The sequence below is a fragment of the mitochondrial genome of Pseudoliparis swirei (assembly GCF_029220125.1).
Source record: "Pseudoliparis swirei mitochondrion, complete genome".
Classification (NCBI taxonomy): domain Eukaryota; kingdom Metazoa; phylum Chordata; class Actinopteri; order Perciformes; family Liparidae; genus Pseudoliparis; species Pseudoliparis swirei.
In genome coordinates this window covers 1-16,593 of record NC_063120.1, presented here as the reverse complement: position 1 = coordinate 16,593, position 16,593 = coordinate 1, and the positions used below count along the sequence as shown (strand labels likewise).

At 40.6% G+C, this 16,593-nt stretch overlaps 13 protein-coding genes and 24 non-coding genes across 37 annotated transcripts, besides 1 other annotated feature; 9 read left to right on the top strand and 28 right to left on the bottom strand. All coding sequences in view use genetic code 2, as the record gives it.

Moving 5' to 3' along the window:
- Positions 1-68, top strand: trnQ(uug). Its single transcript has one exon. It is a non-coding gene; the product is annotated as a tRNA-Gln (tRNA).
- A 1-nt stretch (position 69) lies between these two features.
- Positions 70-137, bottom strand: trnI(gau). Its single transcript has one exon. It is a non-coding gene; the product is annotated as a tRNA-Ile (tRNA).
- Positions 138-140: 3 nt separating this feature from the next.
- ND1 (NADH dehydrogenase subunit 1) lies at positions 141-1,103 on the bottom strand. The gene has a single exon. The coding sequence runs from the start codon at positions 1,101-1,103 to the stop codon at positions 141-143; it is 963 nt and encodes a 320-aa protein (YP_010373131.1).
- A 75-nt stretch (positions 1,104-1,178) lies between these two features.
- trnL(uaa) lies at positions 1,179-1,252 on the bottom strand. The gene has a single exon. It is a non-coding gene; the product is annotated as a tRNA-Leu (tRNA).
- rrn16 lies at positions 1,253-2,948 on the bottom strand. The gene has a single exon. It is a non-coding gene; the product is annotated as a 16S ribosomal RNA (ribosomal RNA).
- Position 2,949: 1 nt separating this feature from the next.
- trnV(uac) lies at positions 2,950-3,021 on the bottom strand. Its single transcript has one exon. It is a non-coding gene; the product is annotated as a tRNA-Val (tRNA).
- Positions 3,022-3,965, bottom strand: rrn12. The gene has a single exon. It is a non-coding gene; the product is annotated as a 12S ribosomal RNA (ribosomal RNA).
- Positions 3,966-4,033, bottom strand: trnF(gaa). Its single transcript has one exon. It is a non-coding gene; the product is annotated as a tRNA-Phe (tRNA).
- Positions 4,034-4,911: a D loop (putative control region).
- On the top strand, positions 4,912-4,981 carry trnP(ugg). Its single transcript has one exon. It is a non-coding gene; the product is annotated as a tRNA-Pro (tRNA).
- Positions 4,981-5,052, bottom strand: trnT(ugu). Its single transcript has one exon. It is a non-coding gene; the product is annotated as a tRNA-Thr (tRNA).
- A 7-nt stretch (positions 5,053-5,059) lies between these two features.
- CYTB (cytochrome b) lies at positions 5,060-6,193 on the bottom strand. Its single transcript has one exon. It carries the CDS (start codon positions 6,191-6,193, stop codon positions 5,060-5,062), a length of 1,134 nt encoding a protein of 377 aa, YP_010373130.1.
- A 5-nt stretch (positions 6,194-6,198) lies between these two features.
- Positions 6,199-6,267, top strand: trnE(uuc). The gene has a single exon. It is a non-coding gene; the product is annotated as a tRNA-Glu (tRNA).
- ND6 (NADH dehydrogenase subunit 6) lies at positions 6,268-6,789 on the top strand. The gene has a single exon. The coding sequence runs from the start codon at positions 6,268-6,270 to the stop codon at positions 6,787-6,789; it is 522 nt and encodes a 173-aa protein (YP_010373129.1).
- Positions 6,786-8,624, bottom strand: ND5 (NADH dehydrogenase subunit 5). The gene has a single exon. It carries the CDS (start codon positions 8,622-8,624, stop codon positions 6,786-6,788), a length of 1,839 nt encoding a protein of 612 aa, YP_010373128.1.
- On the bottom strand, positions 8,625-8,696 carry trnL(uag). Its single transcript has one exon. It is a non-coding gene; the product is annotated as a tRNA-Leu (tRNA).
- A 3-nt stretch (positions 8,697-8,699) lies between these two features.
- trnS(gcu) lies at positions 8,700-8,766 on the bottom strand. Its single transcript has one exon. It is a non-coding gene; the product is annotated as a tRNA-Ser (tRNA).
- trnH(gug) lies at positions 8,767-8,836 on the bottom strand. Its single transcript has one exon. It is a non-coding gene; the product is annotated as a tRNA-His (tRNA).
- ND4 (NADH dehydrogenase subunit 4) lies at positions 8,837-10,217 on the bottom strand. Its single transcript has one exon. A coding segment is annotated over exon 1 (1,381 nt).
- ND4L (NADH dehydrogenase subunit 4L) lies at positions 10,211-10,507 on the bottom strand. The gene has a single exon. The coding sequence runs from the start codon at positions 10,505-10,507 to the stop codon at positions 10,211-10,213; it is 297 nt and encodes a 98-aa protein (YP_010373126.1).
- Positions 10,508-10,575, bottom strand: trnR(ucg). The gene has a single exon. It is a non-coding gene; the product is annotated as a tRNA-Arg (tRNA).
- On the bottom strand, positions 10,576-10,924 carry ND3 (NADH dehydrogenase subunit 3). The gene has a single exon. A coding segment is annotated over exon 1 (349 nt).
- trnG(ucc) lies at positions 10,925-10,997 on the bottom strand. Its single transcript has one exon. It is a non-coding gene; the product is annotated as a tRNA-Gly (tRNA).
- On the bottom strand, positions 10,998-11,782 carry COX3 (cytochrome c oxidase subunit III). The gene has a single exon. A coding segment is annotated over exon 1 (785 nt).
- ATP6 (ATP synthase F0 subunit 6) lies at positions 11,782-12,465 on the bottom strand. Its single transcript has one exon. The coding sequence runs from the start codon at positions 12,463-12,465 to the stop codon at positions 11,782-11,784; it is 684 nt and encodes a 227-aa protein (YP_010373123.1).
- ATP8 (ATP synthase F0 subunit 8) lies at positions 12,456-12,623 on the bottom strand. Its single transcript has one exon. It carries the CDS (start codon positions 12,621-12,623, stop codon positions 12,456-12,458), a length of 168 nt encoding a protein of 55 aa, YP_010373122.1.
- A 1-nt stretch (position 12,624) lies between these two features.
- trnK(uuu) lies at positions 12,625-12,698 on the bottom strand. The gene has a single exon. It is a non-coding gene; the product is annotated as a tRNA-Lys (tRNA).
- Positions 12,699-13,389, bottom strand: COX2 (cytochrome c oxidase subunit II). Its single transcript has one exon. A coding segment is annotated over exon 1 (691 nt).
- A 6-nt stretch (positions 13,390-13,395) lies between these two features.
- trnD(guc) lies at positions 13,396-13,468 on the bottom strand. The gene has a single exon. It is a non-coding gene; the product is annotated as a tRNA-Asp (tRNA).
- A 3-nt stretch (positions 13,469-13,471) lies between these two features.
- trnS(uga) lies at positions 13,472-13,542 on the top strand. Its single transcript has one exon. It is a non-coding gene; the product is annotated as a tRNA-Ser (tRNA).
- A 6-nt stretch (positions 13,543-13,548) lies between these two features.
- Positions 13,549-15,093, bottom strand: COX1 (cytochrome c oxidase subunit I). Its single transcript has one exon. The coding sequence runs from the start codon at positions 15,091-15,093 to the stop codon at positions 13,549-13,551; it is 1,545 nt and encodes a 514-aa protein (YP_010373120.1).
- A 1-nt stretch (position 15,094) lies between these two features.
- On the top strand, positions 15,095-15,161 carry trnY(gua). The gene has a single exon. It is a non-coding gene; the product is annotated as a tRNA-Tyr (tRNA).
- A 1-nt stretch (position 15,162) lies between these two features.
- Positions 15,163-15,226, top strand: trnC(gca). The gene has a single exon. It is a non-coding gene; the product is annotated as a tRNA-Cys (tRNA).
- A 37-nt stretch (positions 15,227-15,263) lies between these two features.
- Positions 15,264-15,336, top strand: trnN(guu). The gene has a single exon. It is a non-coding gene; the product is annotated as a tRNA-Asn (tRNA).
- Position 15,337: 1 nt separating this feature from the next.
- On the top strand, positions 15,338-15,406 carry trnA(ugc). Its single transcript has one exon. It is a non-coding gene; the product is annotated as a tRNA-Ala (tRNA).
- Position 15,407: 1 nt separating this feature from the next.
- Positions 15,408-15,478, bottom strand: trnW(uca). The gene has a single exon. It is a non-coding gene; the product is annotated as a tRNA-Trp (tRNA).
- On the bottom strand, positions 15,479-16,524 carry ND2 (NADH dehydrogenase subunit 2). Its single transcript has one exon. A coding segment is annotated over exon 1 (1,046 nt).
- On the bottom strand, positions 16,525-16,593 carry trnM(cau). The gene has a single exon. It is a non-coding gene; the product is annotated as a tRNA-Met (tRNA).

Sequence of the window (16,593 nt, the reverse complement as noted above, 5' to 3'; positions counted from 1 at the left end):
AGGAAATGGTGTAGTGGAAGCACTGAGGGTTTTGATCTCTCTAGGTGGGGTTCGAGCCCCCTTTTTCTAAGGAGTTGGAGGGATTTTAACCCACATAAGTCACTCTATCAAAGTGGTCCTTTTTCAGGTACAGCCCCGGGTTATATTTGTGGGGGTAAACCGGTGAGAGTAATAGGGAGGGCTAGATGTCAAATAACCAGGGCTAGGGTTAGGGGTAAGAAATTTTTTCAGAGGAGGTGTATGAGTTGGTCATAACGTAAGCGGGGGTAGGAGGCTCGGACTCATAAGAATATAAGAGAGAGAAGTACTGCTTTAGTTATAAGGCTAAGTGTTGTTAATTCTGGAAAGGTTGGGATGTGGGAGGCCCCTAGAAATAAGATAGTAGAAAGGGTATTTATTATAAGAATATTAGAGTATTCTGCTAAGAAAAATAGAGCAAATTGACCTCCAGCATATTCTACATTGAAGCCAGATACTAATTCGGATTCTCCTTCTGTAAGATCAAAAGGGGCTCGGTTAGTTTCAGCTAAAGTAGAGATAAATCATATGGCAGCTAAAGGTCATGCGGGTAAAATTAATCAAATACTTTCTTGAGCTGTATTGAATGTTTGTAGTGTGTAGCCTCCGGCAAAGATAACGATGCTTAGTAAAATGAGTCCTAAACTCACTTCGTAAGAGATAGTTTGGGCTACAGCTCGGAGAGCTCCTATGAGGGCGTATTTTGAATTAGATGCCCATCCTGAACCGAGAATGGAGTAAACGGCTAGGCTAGATAGGGCGAGGATAAAAAGAATGCCTAGGTTTAGGTCAATAATAGGGTATGGAAGAGGTAGGGGGGTTCATATAGTAAGGGCTAGGACAAGAGCAAGGATGGGTGTAAGGATAAATATTATTGGGGTAGAAGATGAAGGACGGATGGGCTCTTTAATAAAGAGTTTTAAGCCATCAGCGAAAGGTTGAAGTAAGCCATAGGGTCCTATAAGATTTGGCCCTTTTCGTAATTGTATGTATCCTAGTAGTTTTCGTTCAATAAGAGTAAGAAAAGCTACGGCCAGGAGAATGGGGATTATAAGGGTGAGAGGATTAATAATATTTGTTATGATTGTGAAAGTTATTGTTAAGAAGAGGTTTTAACCTCATAAGATCCTAGGTTTTTGTGGGTCTATACCTAAACGGGGTGTTAAGGAGAGGGGTTGAACCTCTGTTGAAAGAGCTTAGATCTTTTACAATTACCGAGCTCTGCCACCTTGACGGGCCTTTTTCTCAGGCATAAGGGCATGCCCTTTTGTCTACTTTAGTTGATTTCATTAGGTAGGGGGAGGGCGTGTCTTAGGCAGAGGCCCTCTCTTTTCGGTCCTTTCGTACTAGAAAAAAGTATAGCATAGATAGAAACTGACCTGGATTACTCCGGTCTGAACTCAGATCACGTAGGACTTTAATCGTTGAACAAACGAACCCTTAATAGCGGCTGCACCATTAGGATGTCCTGATCCAACATCGAGGTCGTAAACCCCCTTGTCGATATGGGCTCTAAAAGAGGATTGCGCTGTTATCCCTAGGGTAACTCGGTCCGTTGATCGGCATTGCCGGATCTTGTTGGTCAGAATTTTTGTTTATTAGAGTTGTAACTCTTAGTTGTAGGAGGAGTTCTCCCGCTCCACGTGGGGGGTATTTAATTTCCCGTGGTCGCCCCAACCAAAGACATTAGGGCAGAGCTTATTTAGTTTTCTTTCCTCTTTATTTTGAGGTATTTATGTAAGCTGTCATAGTGTCTAAAGCTCCATAGGGTCTTCTCGTCTTATGTTTAAATTTCCGCTTCTGCACGGAAAGATCAGTTTCATTGACTTGAAAGAGGAGACAGTTAAGCCCTCGTTATGCCATTCATACGGGTCTTTATTTAAAAGACAAGTGATTGCGCTACCTTTGCACGGTTAAAATACCGCGGCCGTTAAACAAATAGTCACAGGGCAGGCAGGACCTCTTATTTTAGGGGGTACAAGAGGCGATGTTTTTGGTAAACAGGCGAGGCTTAAGATGTTTGCCGAGTTCCTTCTCTTTCTTTAAGTCTTTCCTTGGGGTACACCTGTGTAGGGTTAACGATTAATTTATAGATATTTTACCAGGTCTTTAGTTTATGATCTACTGCCCTCTTTGTTTGGGATCGTTAATGGTCGGTGGGTTGTCTGTTCCGAGGTACACGTGTGCAGGGAGAGAGGCGGGGCTCTCTTATTACTCATATTAGCATAATCACACCCATGTAGGCATGGGAGGGTCCAGTATGGTTAGGGGGGTGAGATTTATTGATCAGGATAAGAAGGTATAAGTAATATGTTTGAGCTTTAACGCTTTCTAAGGGGGTGGCTGCTTTTAGGCCCACCAAAATGTCTAGCTTTGGTTATTATGATCTTTACCCTCCTGTTAAAGTTGTGTCTTAATTCAAAGGAGCTGTACCCCCTTTGACTAACTCTCTTAGTTTCTTTAATACATCTAAAGGGATTAAGTTCAGGTGAAAGAAGAAGCTTAGAGGCTGAACTTCTATTCATTTCTTGGACAACCAGCTATAACTAGGTTCGGTAGGTTTGTCACCTCTACTCAAAGCTCTTCCCACTCTTTTGCCACAGAGACGGGTTAGCCCTATTAATAGGCTGTCTTGAAGTAGCTCACATAGTTTCGGGGTGTCAAACTAAAGTACGCTTTGCTTGGGGAACACTCACTAAATCATGATGCAAAAGGTACGAGAATTAATCTCTGCTTTTTAAGGCTTTACTGGGTTATTTCATTTCTCTTTCAGCATTCCCTTACGGTACTTTTTCTATTGCGCTGGAGGTTCCTTTTCTGTCACCTATACTAAGGGGGAAAAATGTTTTGTTAAAAATAAATATGGGGGTATTTGGGGGTATTAATAGGGGTGTGTTGAAATTGTGGGGGGAGGAGGCTAGCTGTTGAGCATCAAGGTGATCTGATTTGCACAGGTAATTTCTCAGTGTAAGGGAGATGCTTTTCTAATTTAGCTACACTTTGATTATTCCAAGTGCACCTTCCGGTACACTTACCATGTTACGACTTGTCTCTTCTATTTGTTTAATTAGGTTTTAGTTAACTTGGCGTTAATTTTGGAGAGAGTGACGGGCGGTGTGTGCGTGCTTCAGGGCCAGTTTCAGGGGGACGCTCTATTTTCCGCTTACTGCTAAATCCTCCTTCGAATATACGTTTCAGTACATGTTTCGTATTCGCTAAAATAGCGAATGTAGCCCATTTCTTCCCCTTTCATACGCTACACCTCGACCTGACGTTTTAGGTTGTACCAGTTTAGCTTACTATTTATCCTTCATAGGGTAAGCTGACGACGGCGGTATATAGGCGGGGAAAACAAGGAAGGGTGAGGTTGAACGGGGGTTATCGGTTTTAGAACAGGCTCCTCTAGGTGGGTCTAAAGCACCGCCAAGTCCTTTGGGTTTTAAGCTGCTGCTCGTAGTTCCCTGGCGGATAGCGGGGGTATTGTGCTATCAATGTTTATGGCTAGGCATAGTGGGGTATCTAATCCCAGTTTGTGCTATAGCTTTCGTGGGGTCAGTTTATATAAAGTTACTTTCGTGATTGAGGCTCCCGTCTTCGGATACGTATAACAGTCTTGAAGATGTTTAACTTTAGTTTGAATTTTAATTTAACCACGCTTTACGCCGGTGTCTTTCAACTTGAGCCGCTCGTATAACCGCGGTGGCTGGCACGAGTTTTACCGGCCCTTTTAGTTTTAACTAAGTCAAGTTTTCACTTATGGCTTAATATTTATCACTGCTGAGTTCCCTTGAGGGTGTGGCTAAACAAGGTGTTGTGGGCTTGATGATGTGCCTGATACCTGCTCCTTGTCTCCGAACGGGGGACTGTAGGGCATTCTCACAGGAGTGCGGATACTTGCATGTATAAATTTATCTAAAGTTGATAGTAAAGTTAGGACCAAACTTTTGTATCTGCGGGACTTTTTAGGGTCCATTTTAACATTTTCAGTGTTATACTTTAATTAAGTTACGAAAACAAAATTTGCGGTTTCAATAATGTAATAAGCATAAAATAGACCAGAAATAGGGCAAAAAAACTAGTCGTGGCTTTCCTGTTTACGGGGGGTTTTCAGGAATAATAGTCATGTCTGGGGGTCTAAGGGGGGGGGGGGATTTTCACCTAAAAAAACCATAAAGATAATAATATTTTTAAAAAATTATTAAAATTAAAAAAAATTAAAAAATAATTATTAAAATAAAATAAAATATTTCAAAAAAAGAGAAAAATATTTCAAAAAAGAGAAAAATATTTCAAAAAAAGAGAAAAATAATATTTTTCATTTTCAAAACTTATAAATATATTATGCTCTAGAAATCAGTTATGCAAACCTACGAAAAATATCCTTTAACATATCATCATCTTGTCAATTGACTTGGGTAATATTTACTTGCTAAGGAAGGCAAAGATGTTCTTGATCTTGTCTGTTTTTGACGCTTGCACTTTGTAATGCAAGATGAAAGGAGAAAAAAAAAAACCGATAACCCAAAAGAGATCACTTTTGGTGGTTTCTCGCTTAAGGTTTCGAACATTAACTTATGCAAGTGTCGGTGGACGTTAGAGCGATAACATCAATTTGTGACCCTGAAGGAGGAACCAAATGCCGGGAATAATTCACCACGTGAAACCCCCACGAATACTTGTCCCTCACCTTCAATAACCGAAAGAAGCAAGGATCAACCGATGCTAGCCTCTTATTGAGTCGATTAGTTAAGTATTATCAAATGTTAAGTTTATTTTATTTTATTTTATATTTTATATTTTATTTTATATTTTAGATTTTTAGAGTTTTTGAATGCTAAGTTTTTAGGTTTTTAGATTGGAGATGTATTTTAGATCTTGATTGTTAAATTTAATCAAAGAATAGTTTAGTTTAGAATCCTAGCTTTGGGGGTTAGGGGTGGGAGTTAAAATCTCCTTTTTTTGAGCAAAAGGGGGGATTTTAACCCTCGGCATCCGGTTTACAAGACCGAGGCTCTGAGGCTGAGCTACTATTGCAAGATTATTATGTGATTTTATTCTCTATGAAGCCGGTAAGGGGGAATATTACTAGAAATAAAGAGAAGTATAGTACTGAGGCAATTTGGCCGATGATAATGTAGGGGTCTTCTACGGGCATTCCTCCGATTCATGTAAGAATTGCAAGGTTTGCAATTAGTACCCAAAATAAGAGTTGAGTAAAAGGTCGGAAAGTTATGGCTCGTTGTTTTGACGTGTGAAGGAAGGGGACTACTAAAAGTACTAGAATGGAAGTAAGGAGGGCTAAGACACCTCCTAGTTTATTGGGGATTGATCGTAGGATGGCGTAGGCGAATAAAAAGTATCATTCAGGTTTGATGTGGGGAGGGGTTATTAGGGGGTTTGCTGGGGTAAAATTGTCTGGGTCTGTTAGTAAGTTGGGGATGAATACAGTTAAAGTTGTGAGAGCAAAAATTAAAGTTGCAAAACCTAGAAGATCTTTATATGCAAAATAGGGGTGAAAGGAGATTTTATCTATGTTTGAGTTCAAGCCTAGGGGGTTAGTTGAGCCTGTTTCGTGAAGGAATAAAAGATGAATAAGGGTAAGTCCTGCAATGATAAAAGGAAAAAGGAAGTGAAATGTAAAAAATCGGTTTAATGTTGCATTGTCAATAGAAAATCCGCCTCAAATTCATTGTACTAGAGTATTGCCGATGTAAGGAATTGCAGAAAGGAGGTTGGTAATAACTGTGGCTCCTCAAAAGGATATTTGTCCTCAAGGTAGTACGTATCCTACGAAGGCAGTTATTATTACAAGAAGTAGAAGTATAACCCCGACTGTCCAAGTATTTTTATATAAGGAAGAGCCGTAGTATAGACCTCGTCCAATGTGTATATAGATACAGATAAAGAAAAAAGAGGCCCCGTTAGCATGGAGGTTTCGAATGAATCAGCCATAGTTTACGTCCCGGCAAATATGGTCTACAGATATAAAGGCTGTATTGATGCTAGATGTATAGTGTATTGCAAGAAATAGTCCTGTAAGAATTTGGATAATTAAACAAAGACCCAGGAGAGAGCCGAAGTTTCATCATACTGAGATATTAGAGGGTGTTGGGAGATCTAGGAGTGAGTCATTGGCGATTTTTAGTAGGGGATGGGTTTTTCGTAGGCTTGTCATTAAGGGTTCTTGTAGTTGAGTTACAACGGTGGTTTTTCAAGTCATTAGTCCTGGTTAAAGTCCTGGTAGGAATTATGACTTATGTTATATCTTTTTCTTTGTTAAGCTTAGTATTGGGGTTAGTAGCAGTTGCTTCTAATCCTTCTCCTTATTTTGCTGCTTTGGGTTTAGTAGTTGTGGCGGGGGTTGGGTGTGGGGTATTAGCGGGCTTTGGAGGGCCGTTTTTGTGTTTAGTTTTGTTTTTAATTTATTTAGGGGGAATATTGGTAGTTTTTGCTTATACGACAGCATTAGCTGCTGAACCTTTTCCAGAGGCTTGAGGAAGTCGGACAGTTTTAATATATATAGTTATGTATATTATGGTGGTGGTGGGGATTTCAAGTATAGTATGGGGGGGTTGATATGGGGCGTCTTGAGTTCCTGTTGATGAAATTGGGGGGTTTTCTGTATTTCGGGGGGATATTAGTGGGGTAGCTTTAATATATTCAGTAGGGGGGTGGATAGTGGTAGTAAGTGCTTGGGTGCTTTTGCTTACGTTGTTTGTAGTTTTAGAATTAACTCGAGGTTTAGGATGGGCAAGTCTTCGTGCAGTTTAATTTATTGTTAAAATAAGGGCAAGGGTAATAGTAAGTAGAAAGAAAGCCAAGTATGTTTTAATTATGCCTTGTTGGGAGTTGCTGATAATGATAATTAGAGGGAAGTTGGAGGTAGCGATGGTTTTTGGGCCTATTTTTTCAAGTCAGGTTTGATCAATTATTTGATTGGCGACTATTTGTCCGAGTATTAAGTTGATTTTAGGGGAGAAACGGTGAATGATGGAGGGGAAGAATCCTAGTATGTTGGAAAAATGATGAAGGGTTAAGTTAGGGTTTGTTTGGTGTTGTTTACTTGTAAGAGAAGCTAGTTCTAGGGCTAAAAGTAATCCGGTTACTGTAATAATTAGGGCGGTTAGTTTAAGTAAGGGGGTTATAGTTATGATAGGGGTTTTGAGGGGAAATATGTTAGAGGAAAGAAGAAGGCCAGTAATAATACTTCCTCAGGCTAAACGTTTAATAGGGTTAATCAGGGTTTTGTTATTTTCGTTAATAGGGGAAAGACTATTGAATCGGGGGTGTCCTATAGAGACATAAAAAATTATTCGAAGGCTGTAGATAGCTGTAAAAGAGGTGGCTAAAAGGGTGAGGGTGAGGGCTCAGGCGTTTAGGTTGGATGTGTTTAGGGCTTCAATGATTGCATCTTTTGAAAAAAAGCCTGCTAGAAAGGGGGTTCCGGCTAGAGCGAGGCTTCCAATTGTTAAACAAGAAGAAGTAAATGGGGTAAGATAGTGTATTCCCCCCATTTTGCGGATGTCTTGTTCATTATTTAAGTTGTGAATGATGGCCCCGGAGCAGAGAAAAAGTATTGCTTTGAAGAAAGCATGGGTGCAGATGTGTAAAAAAGCGAGTTGAGGTTGGTTGAGTCCAATAGTTACTATTATTAGGCCTAGTTGGCTGGATGTTGAAAAAGCAATGATTTTTTTGATGTCGTTTTGTGTGAGAGCACAGGTGGCTGTAAAGAGGGTAGTAAGTGCCCCTAAGCATAGGCAAGTAGTTAAAGTAATTTGATTATTTTCTAAGAGTGGGCTTATTCGTACGAGGAGAAAAATGCCAGCGACAACTATAGTGCTCGAGTGAAGTAGGGCAGAGACTGGCGTAGGGCCTTCTATGGCAGTTGGCAGTCAAGGGTGAAGACCAAATTGGGCGGATTTGCCGGTGGCAGCGAGAATTAAGCCGAGAAGTGGAAAGGTAAGATTAAAATCTTTAGAAGTAATAAAAATTTGTTCTATTTCTCAAGAGTTTAGGTTTGTGGCTATTCAGGCTATGGCAAAGATCAGTCCAATATCTCCTACTCGGTTGTATAAAACTGCTTGAAGGGCAGCGGTGTTAGCGTCGGTTCGTCCGGATCATCAACCAATGAGGAGAAAGGATATAATGCCTACTCCTTCTCAGCCGATAAATAGTTGGAATATATTGTTTGCTGTTACTAAAATAAGTATAGAGATAAGGAAAATCAGAAGATATTTGAAGAACCGGTTTATATTGGGGTCTGTGTGTATATATCATAATGCGAATTCAAGAATAGATCAGGTTACATAAAGGGCAATAGGGATGAAAATAATAGAGTATTGATCGAATTTAAGGCTGATATTAATATTAAAGCAGGTGGTGTTTATTCATGTCCAGGAGGTAATGATTGTTTCTGCCCCTTCGTTTAAGAAAATAAATAGGGGAAGGAGACTAATGAAGAAGCTGAGTTTTACAGATGTTTTGACATGTGTGGTTGCTCAGTTTAGGGGTTTAATGTTGGGTGTGAGGGTTGAAAGAAGGGGAAAGACTAGGAGAGCAAAAATAATAACTAAGCTCGAAGTTATTATGAGAGAAGTGAGATGCATAGCTACTACTTGGACTTGCACCAAGAGTTTTTGGTTCCTAAGACCAACGGATGAGCTGTATCCTTTAGAAGCAATTGAGTGAGCCCTGGGATTCAACTAGGGTTACGGAAATTAGCAGTTTACGTTGCTGCGAGCCTCTCTCGGTGGGTAAGGGGGTTTTAACTCCTATCTTTAGAATCACAATCTAATATTTTTATTAAAACTATATCTACATGAGGTTCATCCTCAAACTAGTTCAGGTTTTAGGATTAGTAAGAGTAGTGGAAGAATGTGAAGGGCCATAAGTAAGTGTTCTCGTGTGTAAGAGGGGGTTAGGGCAATGATGTGTGCTGGTAAAGGGCCTCGTTGTGTTATAAGGAATATGTATAAGGAATAGCCTGCTGTGATAAGGGTACCTGTGCCTGTTAAGATGATGGTTCATCAAGATCAGTTGAATAGGGAGGTAATGATTATTAGTTCTCCTATAAGATTTGGGAGAGGGGGGAGTGCTAAATTAGCAAGGCTGGCAATGAATCATCAGGTTACTATTAAAGGTAGGACTATTTGTAAGCCTCGAGCTAATAGTATGGTTCGACTATGGGTGCGTTCATAGTTTGTATTAGCAAGACAGAAAAGTATTGAAGATGCTAGCCCATGGGCGATTATAAGAATTAGGGCCCCGGTAAATCCTCAGGGGGTTTGGGTAAGAATGCCAGCTACAACTAGGCCTATGTGACTTACGGAGGAGTAGGCAATAAGAGATTTTAAATCTGTTTGACGTAAACAGATAGACCCTGTTATGATTACACCTCATAGGGCAAAGACAATAAAGGGGTAGCTTAATTCTTTAGTAAGTGGTTCAAGTATGACAATTATTCGTATTATTCCGTAACCTCCTAATTTGAGGAGTACAGCAGCTAGGATTATAGAACCTGCAATGGGTGCTTCGACGTGTGCTTTTGGAAGTCAGAGATGGACGCCGTATAGTGGTATTTTTACTAGAAAGGCTATGAGACAGCCAGCCCATCATAATTTATGGGCGTAAGATGTTAGTTCTATCGGGTTGGTGTATTGAATAGTTAGAAGTGACAAAGTACCTGTGTTATTTTGAAGGAGTAGGAGGGCAATAAGGAGGGGTAATGATCCGGCTAGAGTATAAAAAAGAAAATAGACTCCTGCATTTAAGCGTTCAGCTTGGCTGCCTCAGCGAGTAATTAGGATTAGGGTGGGGATTAAGGTAGCTTCAAATATAATATAAAATATAATAATTTCGGTGGCCCCGAAAGCTAGAATGAGAAAAATTTGTAGGGAGGTCAGAAGGGTAATATAGATACGTTGTCGATTTAGGGGTTCAGATGCTGTGTGGTTTTGACTTGCTAGAATTATAAGGGGGAGTAGTCAACAGGTTAATACTAAGAGAGGGGTAGATAGAGAATCTGTAGCTATGAGGGAGTTAAGAGTAGCCCAGCCGGTCTCTGTTATGTTGGTAAGCCATAATAGGCTAAAAAAAGCAATTAGTAGACTGTGACCGAGAGTGGTTGGTCAAAGTCATTTGGGGGTAGTTGTTCAAGTAGTGGGAATAAGCATAAGAGTGGGAATTAGAATTTTTAACATTGGAGAAGGTTTAGGCTTTGTAGCCGAGTGGTATTGTGAGTACGCGTAGTAGCGACTAGAAGGGCAAGGCCGGCACTTGCTTCACAGGCTGAAAATGCTAGTAAAAGAATTGGGGCTGTAGAGACGGTTAGAGCCCCGAGTTGTAAGGTTCAAATAGAGAGGGCAATAAATAGGGTTAGTATTATTCCTTCTAAACATAGAAGGGCAGAAAGTAAGTGGGCTCGATGAAAGGCTAAGCCGGTCAGACCTAATATAAAGGCTGAAGAAAAGGTAAAGTGAGCAGGGGTCATTAGATTATTGTGGATTTTAACCACAAGTTTTTGAGTCGAAATCAAAGGTTTTTTTAAACTAATTATCTATTCAGCTCATTCTAGGCCGCCTTGAAGTCATTCGTAAATTAAGCCTAAAGTAAGAAGAATAAGAATAGTAGTGGCTCAAAAGAGAGTCAGTACGGGGGATGTTAGTTGGTTGCCTCAGGGCAGTGGAAGAAGCAGGGCAATTTCTAGATCGAACAATAAAAAAAGGATTGCGATTAAAAAGAACCGAAGGGAGAAAGGTAAACGAGCAGAGTTTGAAGGGTCAAATCCACATTCGTATGGGGAGAGTTTTACATAGTCAGGGGTTATCTGGGGGATTCAAAAAGATACGAGAGCTAAGAGTATAGTGAGAAGGGTTGCAATAGTTACTACAACTGCAATTAAATTCATTATCTTTCCTTGGGCTTTAACCAAGATCGGGTGATTGGAAGTCACTTATATTATTATTTAGTACTAGAAAAATTAAGAGCCTCATCAATAGATGGAGATGTATAGGAATAGTCATACGACATCTACGAAGTGTCAGTATCATGCTGCTGCTTCAAATCCGAAGTGGTGTTGAGATGTAAAGTGGTAAAGAATTTGACGAATAAGACAGATAGTTAAGAAGATAGAGCCAATAATGACATGAAGTCCGTGGAAACCAGTGGCAACAAAAAAGGTGGCGCCGTATACCCCGTCTGCGATTGTAAATGGGGCTTCATAATATTCTAAGCCTTGAAGAAATGTGAAATAGAAGCCAAGTAGAATTGTTAATGTCAGGGATTGGATTGTTTGTTTTCGTGCTTTTTCTATGATACTGTGGTGAGCTCAGGTGACTGTAACACCAGATGCGAGAAGAACAGCAGTATTAAGTAGGGGGACTTCAAAAGGGTCAAGAATGGTGATGCCTGTGGGGGGTCAGTACCCCCCTAGTTCAGGGGTGGGTGCAAGACTTGCGTGGTAGAAAGCTCAAAAGAAGCCAAGAAAGAAGAAAATTTCTGAGGTAATAAAGAGAATCATGCCATAACGGAGTCCTTTTTGAACGGGGGGTGTGTGGTGTCCTTGAAATGTACTTTCTCGTACGATGTCTCGTCACCACTGGTATATAGTGAGTAAAAGAAGGGCTAGTCCCAGGGTTATGAGGATTGTAGATTGAAAATGGAATCAGATTGCAAGACCTGAGGTTATTAATAGGCCAGCGATGGCCCCGGTTAGGGGTCAAGGGCTCGGGTCTACTATGTGATATGCGTGTGCTTGGTGGGCCATTAGACGTTTTCTTGAAGATAAAGGGTTAAAAGAAGAACAAATACGTAAGCTTGAATTATGGCAACAGCAATTTCTAGAAGGGTGAGTATAATAAGGGTAGTAGCTGTTAATAGGGCAATAGTTGGTATTGAGGAAGAGAGAGAGAATGCAGCTGTTGAGATAAGTTGAATTAATAGATGGCCAGCAGTTAGGTTAGCGGTTAGTCGAACTCCTAGGGCCAGGGGACGGATGAATAAGCTAATTGTTTCAATGATGATAAGGATAGGAATAAGAGGGGTTGGGGTACCTTCTGGAAGAAGGTGTCCTAGGGCGTGTGTTGGTTGATTTCGTATTCCGATGATTACGGTTGCAAGTCATAGGGGGGTGGCAATGCCTAGATTTAAAGAAAGTTGTGTAGTAGGTGTAAAAGTATATGGGAGTAAGCCTAATAAATTTAGAGAGACTAGAAAAATTATTAAGGAGGCTAGTAAGGTAGCTCATTTATGCCCCTCAAGATTTAAGGGAAGAAGAAGTTGTTGAGTAAACCGGTTAATAAATCATGCTTGAAGGGAGAGTAAGCGATTATTTAATCATCGAGTTGAAGGGGCAGGGAATATTAATCAAGGAAGAGAAATAGCTAGAGCTGCTAGGGGGATTCCTAGATATGAGGGACTTATAAATTGGTCAAAAAGGCTTACTGTCATGGTCAGGTTCAGGAGTTTGTTTGGGGTTTTTTAGCGCTTTGTAGGGTTGGTTCATTTGGGAAAGTATGAGCAATCACTTTAGGGGGAAGAATAATTAGGAAAGTTAATCAAGAGAAAATTAGAATTGCAAATCAAGGTGTGGGGTTGAGTTGTGGCATGTCGTTAAGGGTGGTCGAGAGTCACCAATCTTTAGCTTAAAAGGCTAATGCTGTTTTCTGTTTAGCTTCTTAGCGAGGCGTCTTTAAATATTTGAGAGGATCAGTTTTCAAAATGTTCTAGGGGAATTGCTTCAATTACGATGGGCATAAAACTGTGATTTGCCCCGCAAATCTCGGAGCATTGCCCAAAGAAAATGCCAGGACGAGAGGTAATGAAGGCTGTTTGATTTAAACGTCCAGGGACTGCATCTATTTTGATTCCGAGGGAAGGTACAGCTCAGGAATGAAGGACATCATCAGCAGAGACTAGTATTCGAATGGGGGATTCTACGGGTACAATTATTCGATTATCGGCTTCTAATAGTCGGAATTCTCCGGGGTTTAGATCTTGGGTTGGGACTATGTAAGCATCAAAGCCTAGGTCTTCATAATCTGTGTATTCGTAGCTTCAGTATCATTGATGGCCTACAGCTTTAATAGTAAGAAGGGGGCTGTTGATTTCTTCTATAAGGTAAAGAATGCGTAAGGAAGGAAGGGCAATTAAAATAAGGATAATTGCTGGGAGGATTGTTCAGATAATCTCGATTTCTTGAGAATCTAGGATAAATTTGTTAGTTAATTTAGTAGAGACTATTGCTACAATAATGTAAAGTACTAAAGTGCTAATAAGGAATACGACTATTAAAGTATGATCATGAAAATGAAGAAGTTCTTCTATTACAGGTGAAGCTGCATCTTGAAATCCTAGTTGGGTGGGGTGGGCCATTAAGGAAAAGACACGCGGGACTTTAACTCGCAACTCAGTCTCGACAAGGCTGTGTAATGTGCTGTTTTACTAGCGTCTTATAAAGAAAATGACAGAGTGGTTATGTGACTGGCTTGAAACCAGTTTATGGGGGTTCAATTCTTCCTTTTCTCGGCATTTTTAGTGGGATAAAACAAATGCGGGCTCTTCAAAAGTATGGTAGGGAGGAGGGCAGCCGTGTAGTCATTCGACATTGTTGGCTGAGAGAGGTACTGCTAGGACTTCACGTTTAGCAGCAAATGCTTCTCAGATAATGAATAAAAATATGAGGACTGCGATTAATGAGATTAGAGACCCGATGGAAGAAACAGTATTTCATAAGGTGTAGGCGTCTGGGTAATCTGAATATCGTCGAGGTATCCCGGCTAAGCCGAGAAAGTGCTGGGGGAAGAAAGTGAGATTGACACCCAAAAATATGATGCCGAAGTGGGCTTTTGTTCATGTACTGTGAAGAGAATAGCCTGAGAAAAGTGGAAATCAGTGTACAAAACCAGCTATGATGGCGAAAACAGCCCCCATAGATAAGACATAGTGGAAGTGGGCAACTACATAGTAGGTATCATGTAAAACAATGTCAAGAGATGAATTGGCAAGGATAATGCCTGTTAGGCCCCCGACGGTAAAAAGAAAGATAAATCCAAGAGCTCATAGAAGGGGGGTTTCTCATTTAATAGAGCCCCCATGTAAAGTAGCAAGTCAGCTAAAGACTTTAACGCCTGTAGGGATAGCGATAATTATTGTGGCGGAGGTAAAATAAGCACGAGTGTCTACATCTATTCCTACTGTAAATATGTGGTGTGCTCATACGATAAAGCCTAGAAATCCGATAGCTATTATGGCTCAAACCATTCCTATGTGGCCAAAAGGTTCTTTTTTGCCAGAGTAATATGCTACAATATGGGAAACTATTCCGAAGCCGGGGAGAATAAGAATATAAACTTCGGGATGGCCAAAGAATCAGAAAAGGTGTTGGTAGAGAATTGGGTCTCCGCCCCCTGCGGGGTCAAAGAATGTTGTGTTAAGGTTACGATCTGTTAGAAGCATGGTGATGCCGGCAGCAAGGACGGGGAGAGAGAGAAGGAGAAGTACAGCGGTAATGAGTAGGGACCATACGAAAAGAGGGGTCTGATATTGAGATATAGCAGGGGGTTTCATGTTGATGATGGTTGTAATAAAATTAATTGCCCCAAGAATTGAAGAGATTCCTGCTAAATGTAGAGAAAAAATTGTTAGGTCTACAGAAGCTCCAGCATGGGCTAAATTACCAGCAAGGGGAGGGTAGACGGTTCACCCGGTTCCGGCCCCTGCTTCTACACCAGAAGAGGCAAGAAGGAGTAAGAAAGAGGGTGGAAGAAGCCAAAAGCTTATATTATTTATTCGAGGAAAGGCTATATCAGGGGCACCAATCATTAGGGGGACGAGTCAATTTCCGAAACCTCCGATTATAATTGGTATTACTATAAAGAAAATTATTACGAAGGCATGTGCTGTGACAATTACGTTGTAAATTTGATCGTCGCCTAAAAGGGCTCCGGGTTGGCTAAGTTCGGCTCGAATTAATAAACTCAGGCCTGTTCCCACCATCCCAGCTCAAGCACCAAATACTAGATAAAGGGTGCCAATGTCTTTGTGATTAGTCGAAAAGAATCATCGTGTGATGGCCACAGGTAGGATGGCTGAGTAAGCGGTGGATTGTAATCCCATAGACAGAGGTTAAAGCCCTCTTCCTATCAAAGTCCCATGGTGTAACATATAAGATTGCAAATCTTAAGACGCAGATTAATATTTGCTGGGGCTTTCCCTCGCCTATACTTGTTCGACAGGCGAGGGAAAGGTAGATGGAGGCTCCTTGGTTTGAGCGTTTAGCTGTTAACTAAGAGTTTGTAGGATCGAAGCCTTCCCATCTAGAAAAGTTTTAGCTTAATTAAAGTGTCTGTTTTGCGTACAGAAGATGTGGGTTAGTGTCCTGCAAGTTTTATCAGGGACTGAGGGATTTTCACTTTCATTTAGGGCTTTGAAGGCTCTTGGTTTTATATTAGCCTAAGTCTCTTAGAGGGTTAATAAGGTTGTTATAGAAGGGGTTAGGGGTAGTAGAAGTAGAGTAAGGGCTGTCGTAATGGCAAGGAGCGTTGTTATTTGTAGGGAGGGAAGACGTCAGGGRGTTGTGCTGGCTGTATTGTTTGGTGCTATTGTAAGAGCTAGGGTATAAGAAAGACGAAGGTAGTAGTATAAGTTAAGGAGCGTTGTTAGTGCTGCTAAGGTGGCAGTTAGGGCTAAATCTTGTTTAGTTAATTCTTGTAGAATAAGTCATTTGGGCATGAATCCTGAAAGTGGTGGGAGACCCCCTAGAGATATAAGAATTAGGGGTGTTAAGGCTATTAGTGTTGGAATTTTGGTTGAAGAGATGGCTAGGGTGTTAATATTGGTTGAATTGTTAAGTTTAAATACAAGGAAGATTGAAAAGGTTATTATGATGTAAATAAAAAGAGTAAGAAGTGTTAGAGAGGGGGAGAATTGAATAATTAAAATTATTCACCCAAGATGAGCGATAGAAGAATAACCTAAAATTTTACGTAGTTGTGTTTGATTTAAGCCCCCTCAGCCTCCAACAAGGGTTGAGGCAAGGCCTAGGATAATAAGGAGTGTTGAGTTAGTGGGTTGAATTTGTATAATTAGTGCAAAGGGTGCTAGTTTTTGTCAAGTAGATAAAATGAGTCCTGTGGTAAGATTTAATCCTTGAAGGACTTCGGGGAGTCAAGAGTGTAAAGGAGCAAGACCAATTTTTAATGCTAGGGCTAAAGTAATAAGGGTGATAGGGAGAGGGTGAGATATTTGTTGGATATCTCATTGGCCGGTGAGTCATGTGTTAGTGATACTTGCAAATAGTAGTGTTGCAGCACCTATTGCTTGTATAAGAAAATATTTAGTAGTAGCTTCTACTGCTCGGGGGTGGTGGTGTTGGGCTATTAAAGGAAGAATGGCAAGAGTGTTTATTTCAAGACCTATTCAGGCAAGAAGTCAGTGGGAGCTAGCGAATGTGATTGTAGTCCCCAGGCCTAAACTAAAAAATATGGTGGCTAAGATGTAAGGGTTCATTAGTAAAGGAGGGGGTTTAACCAACATATTTGGGGTATGGGCCCAAAAGCTTTATTAGCTGACTTTATT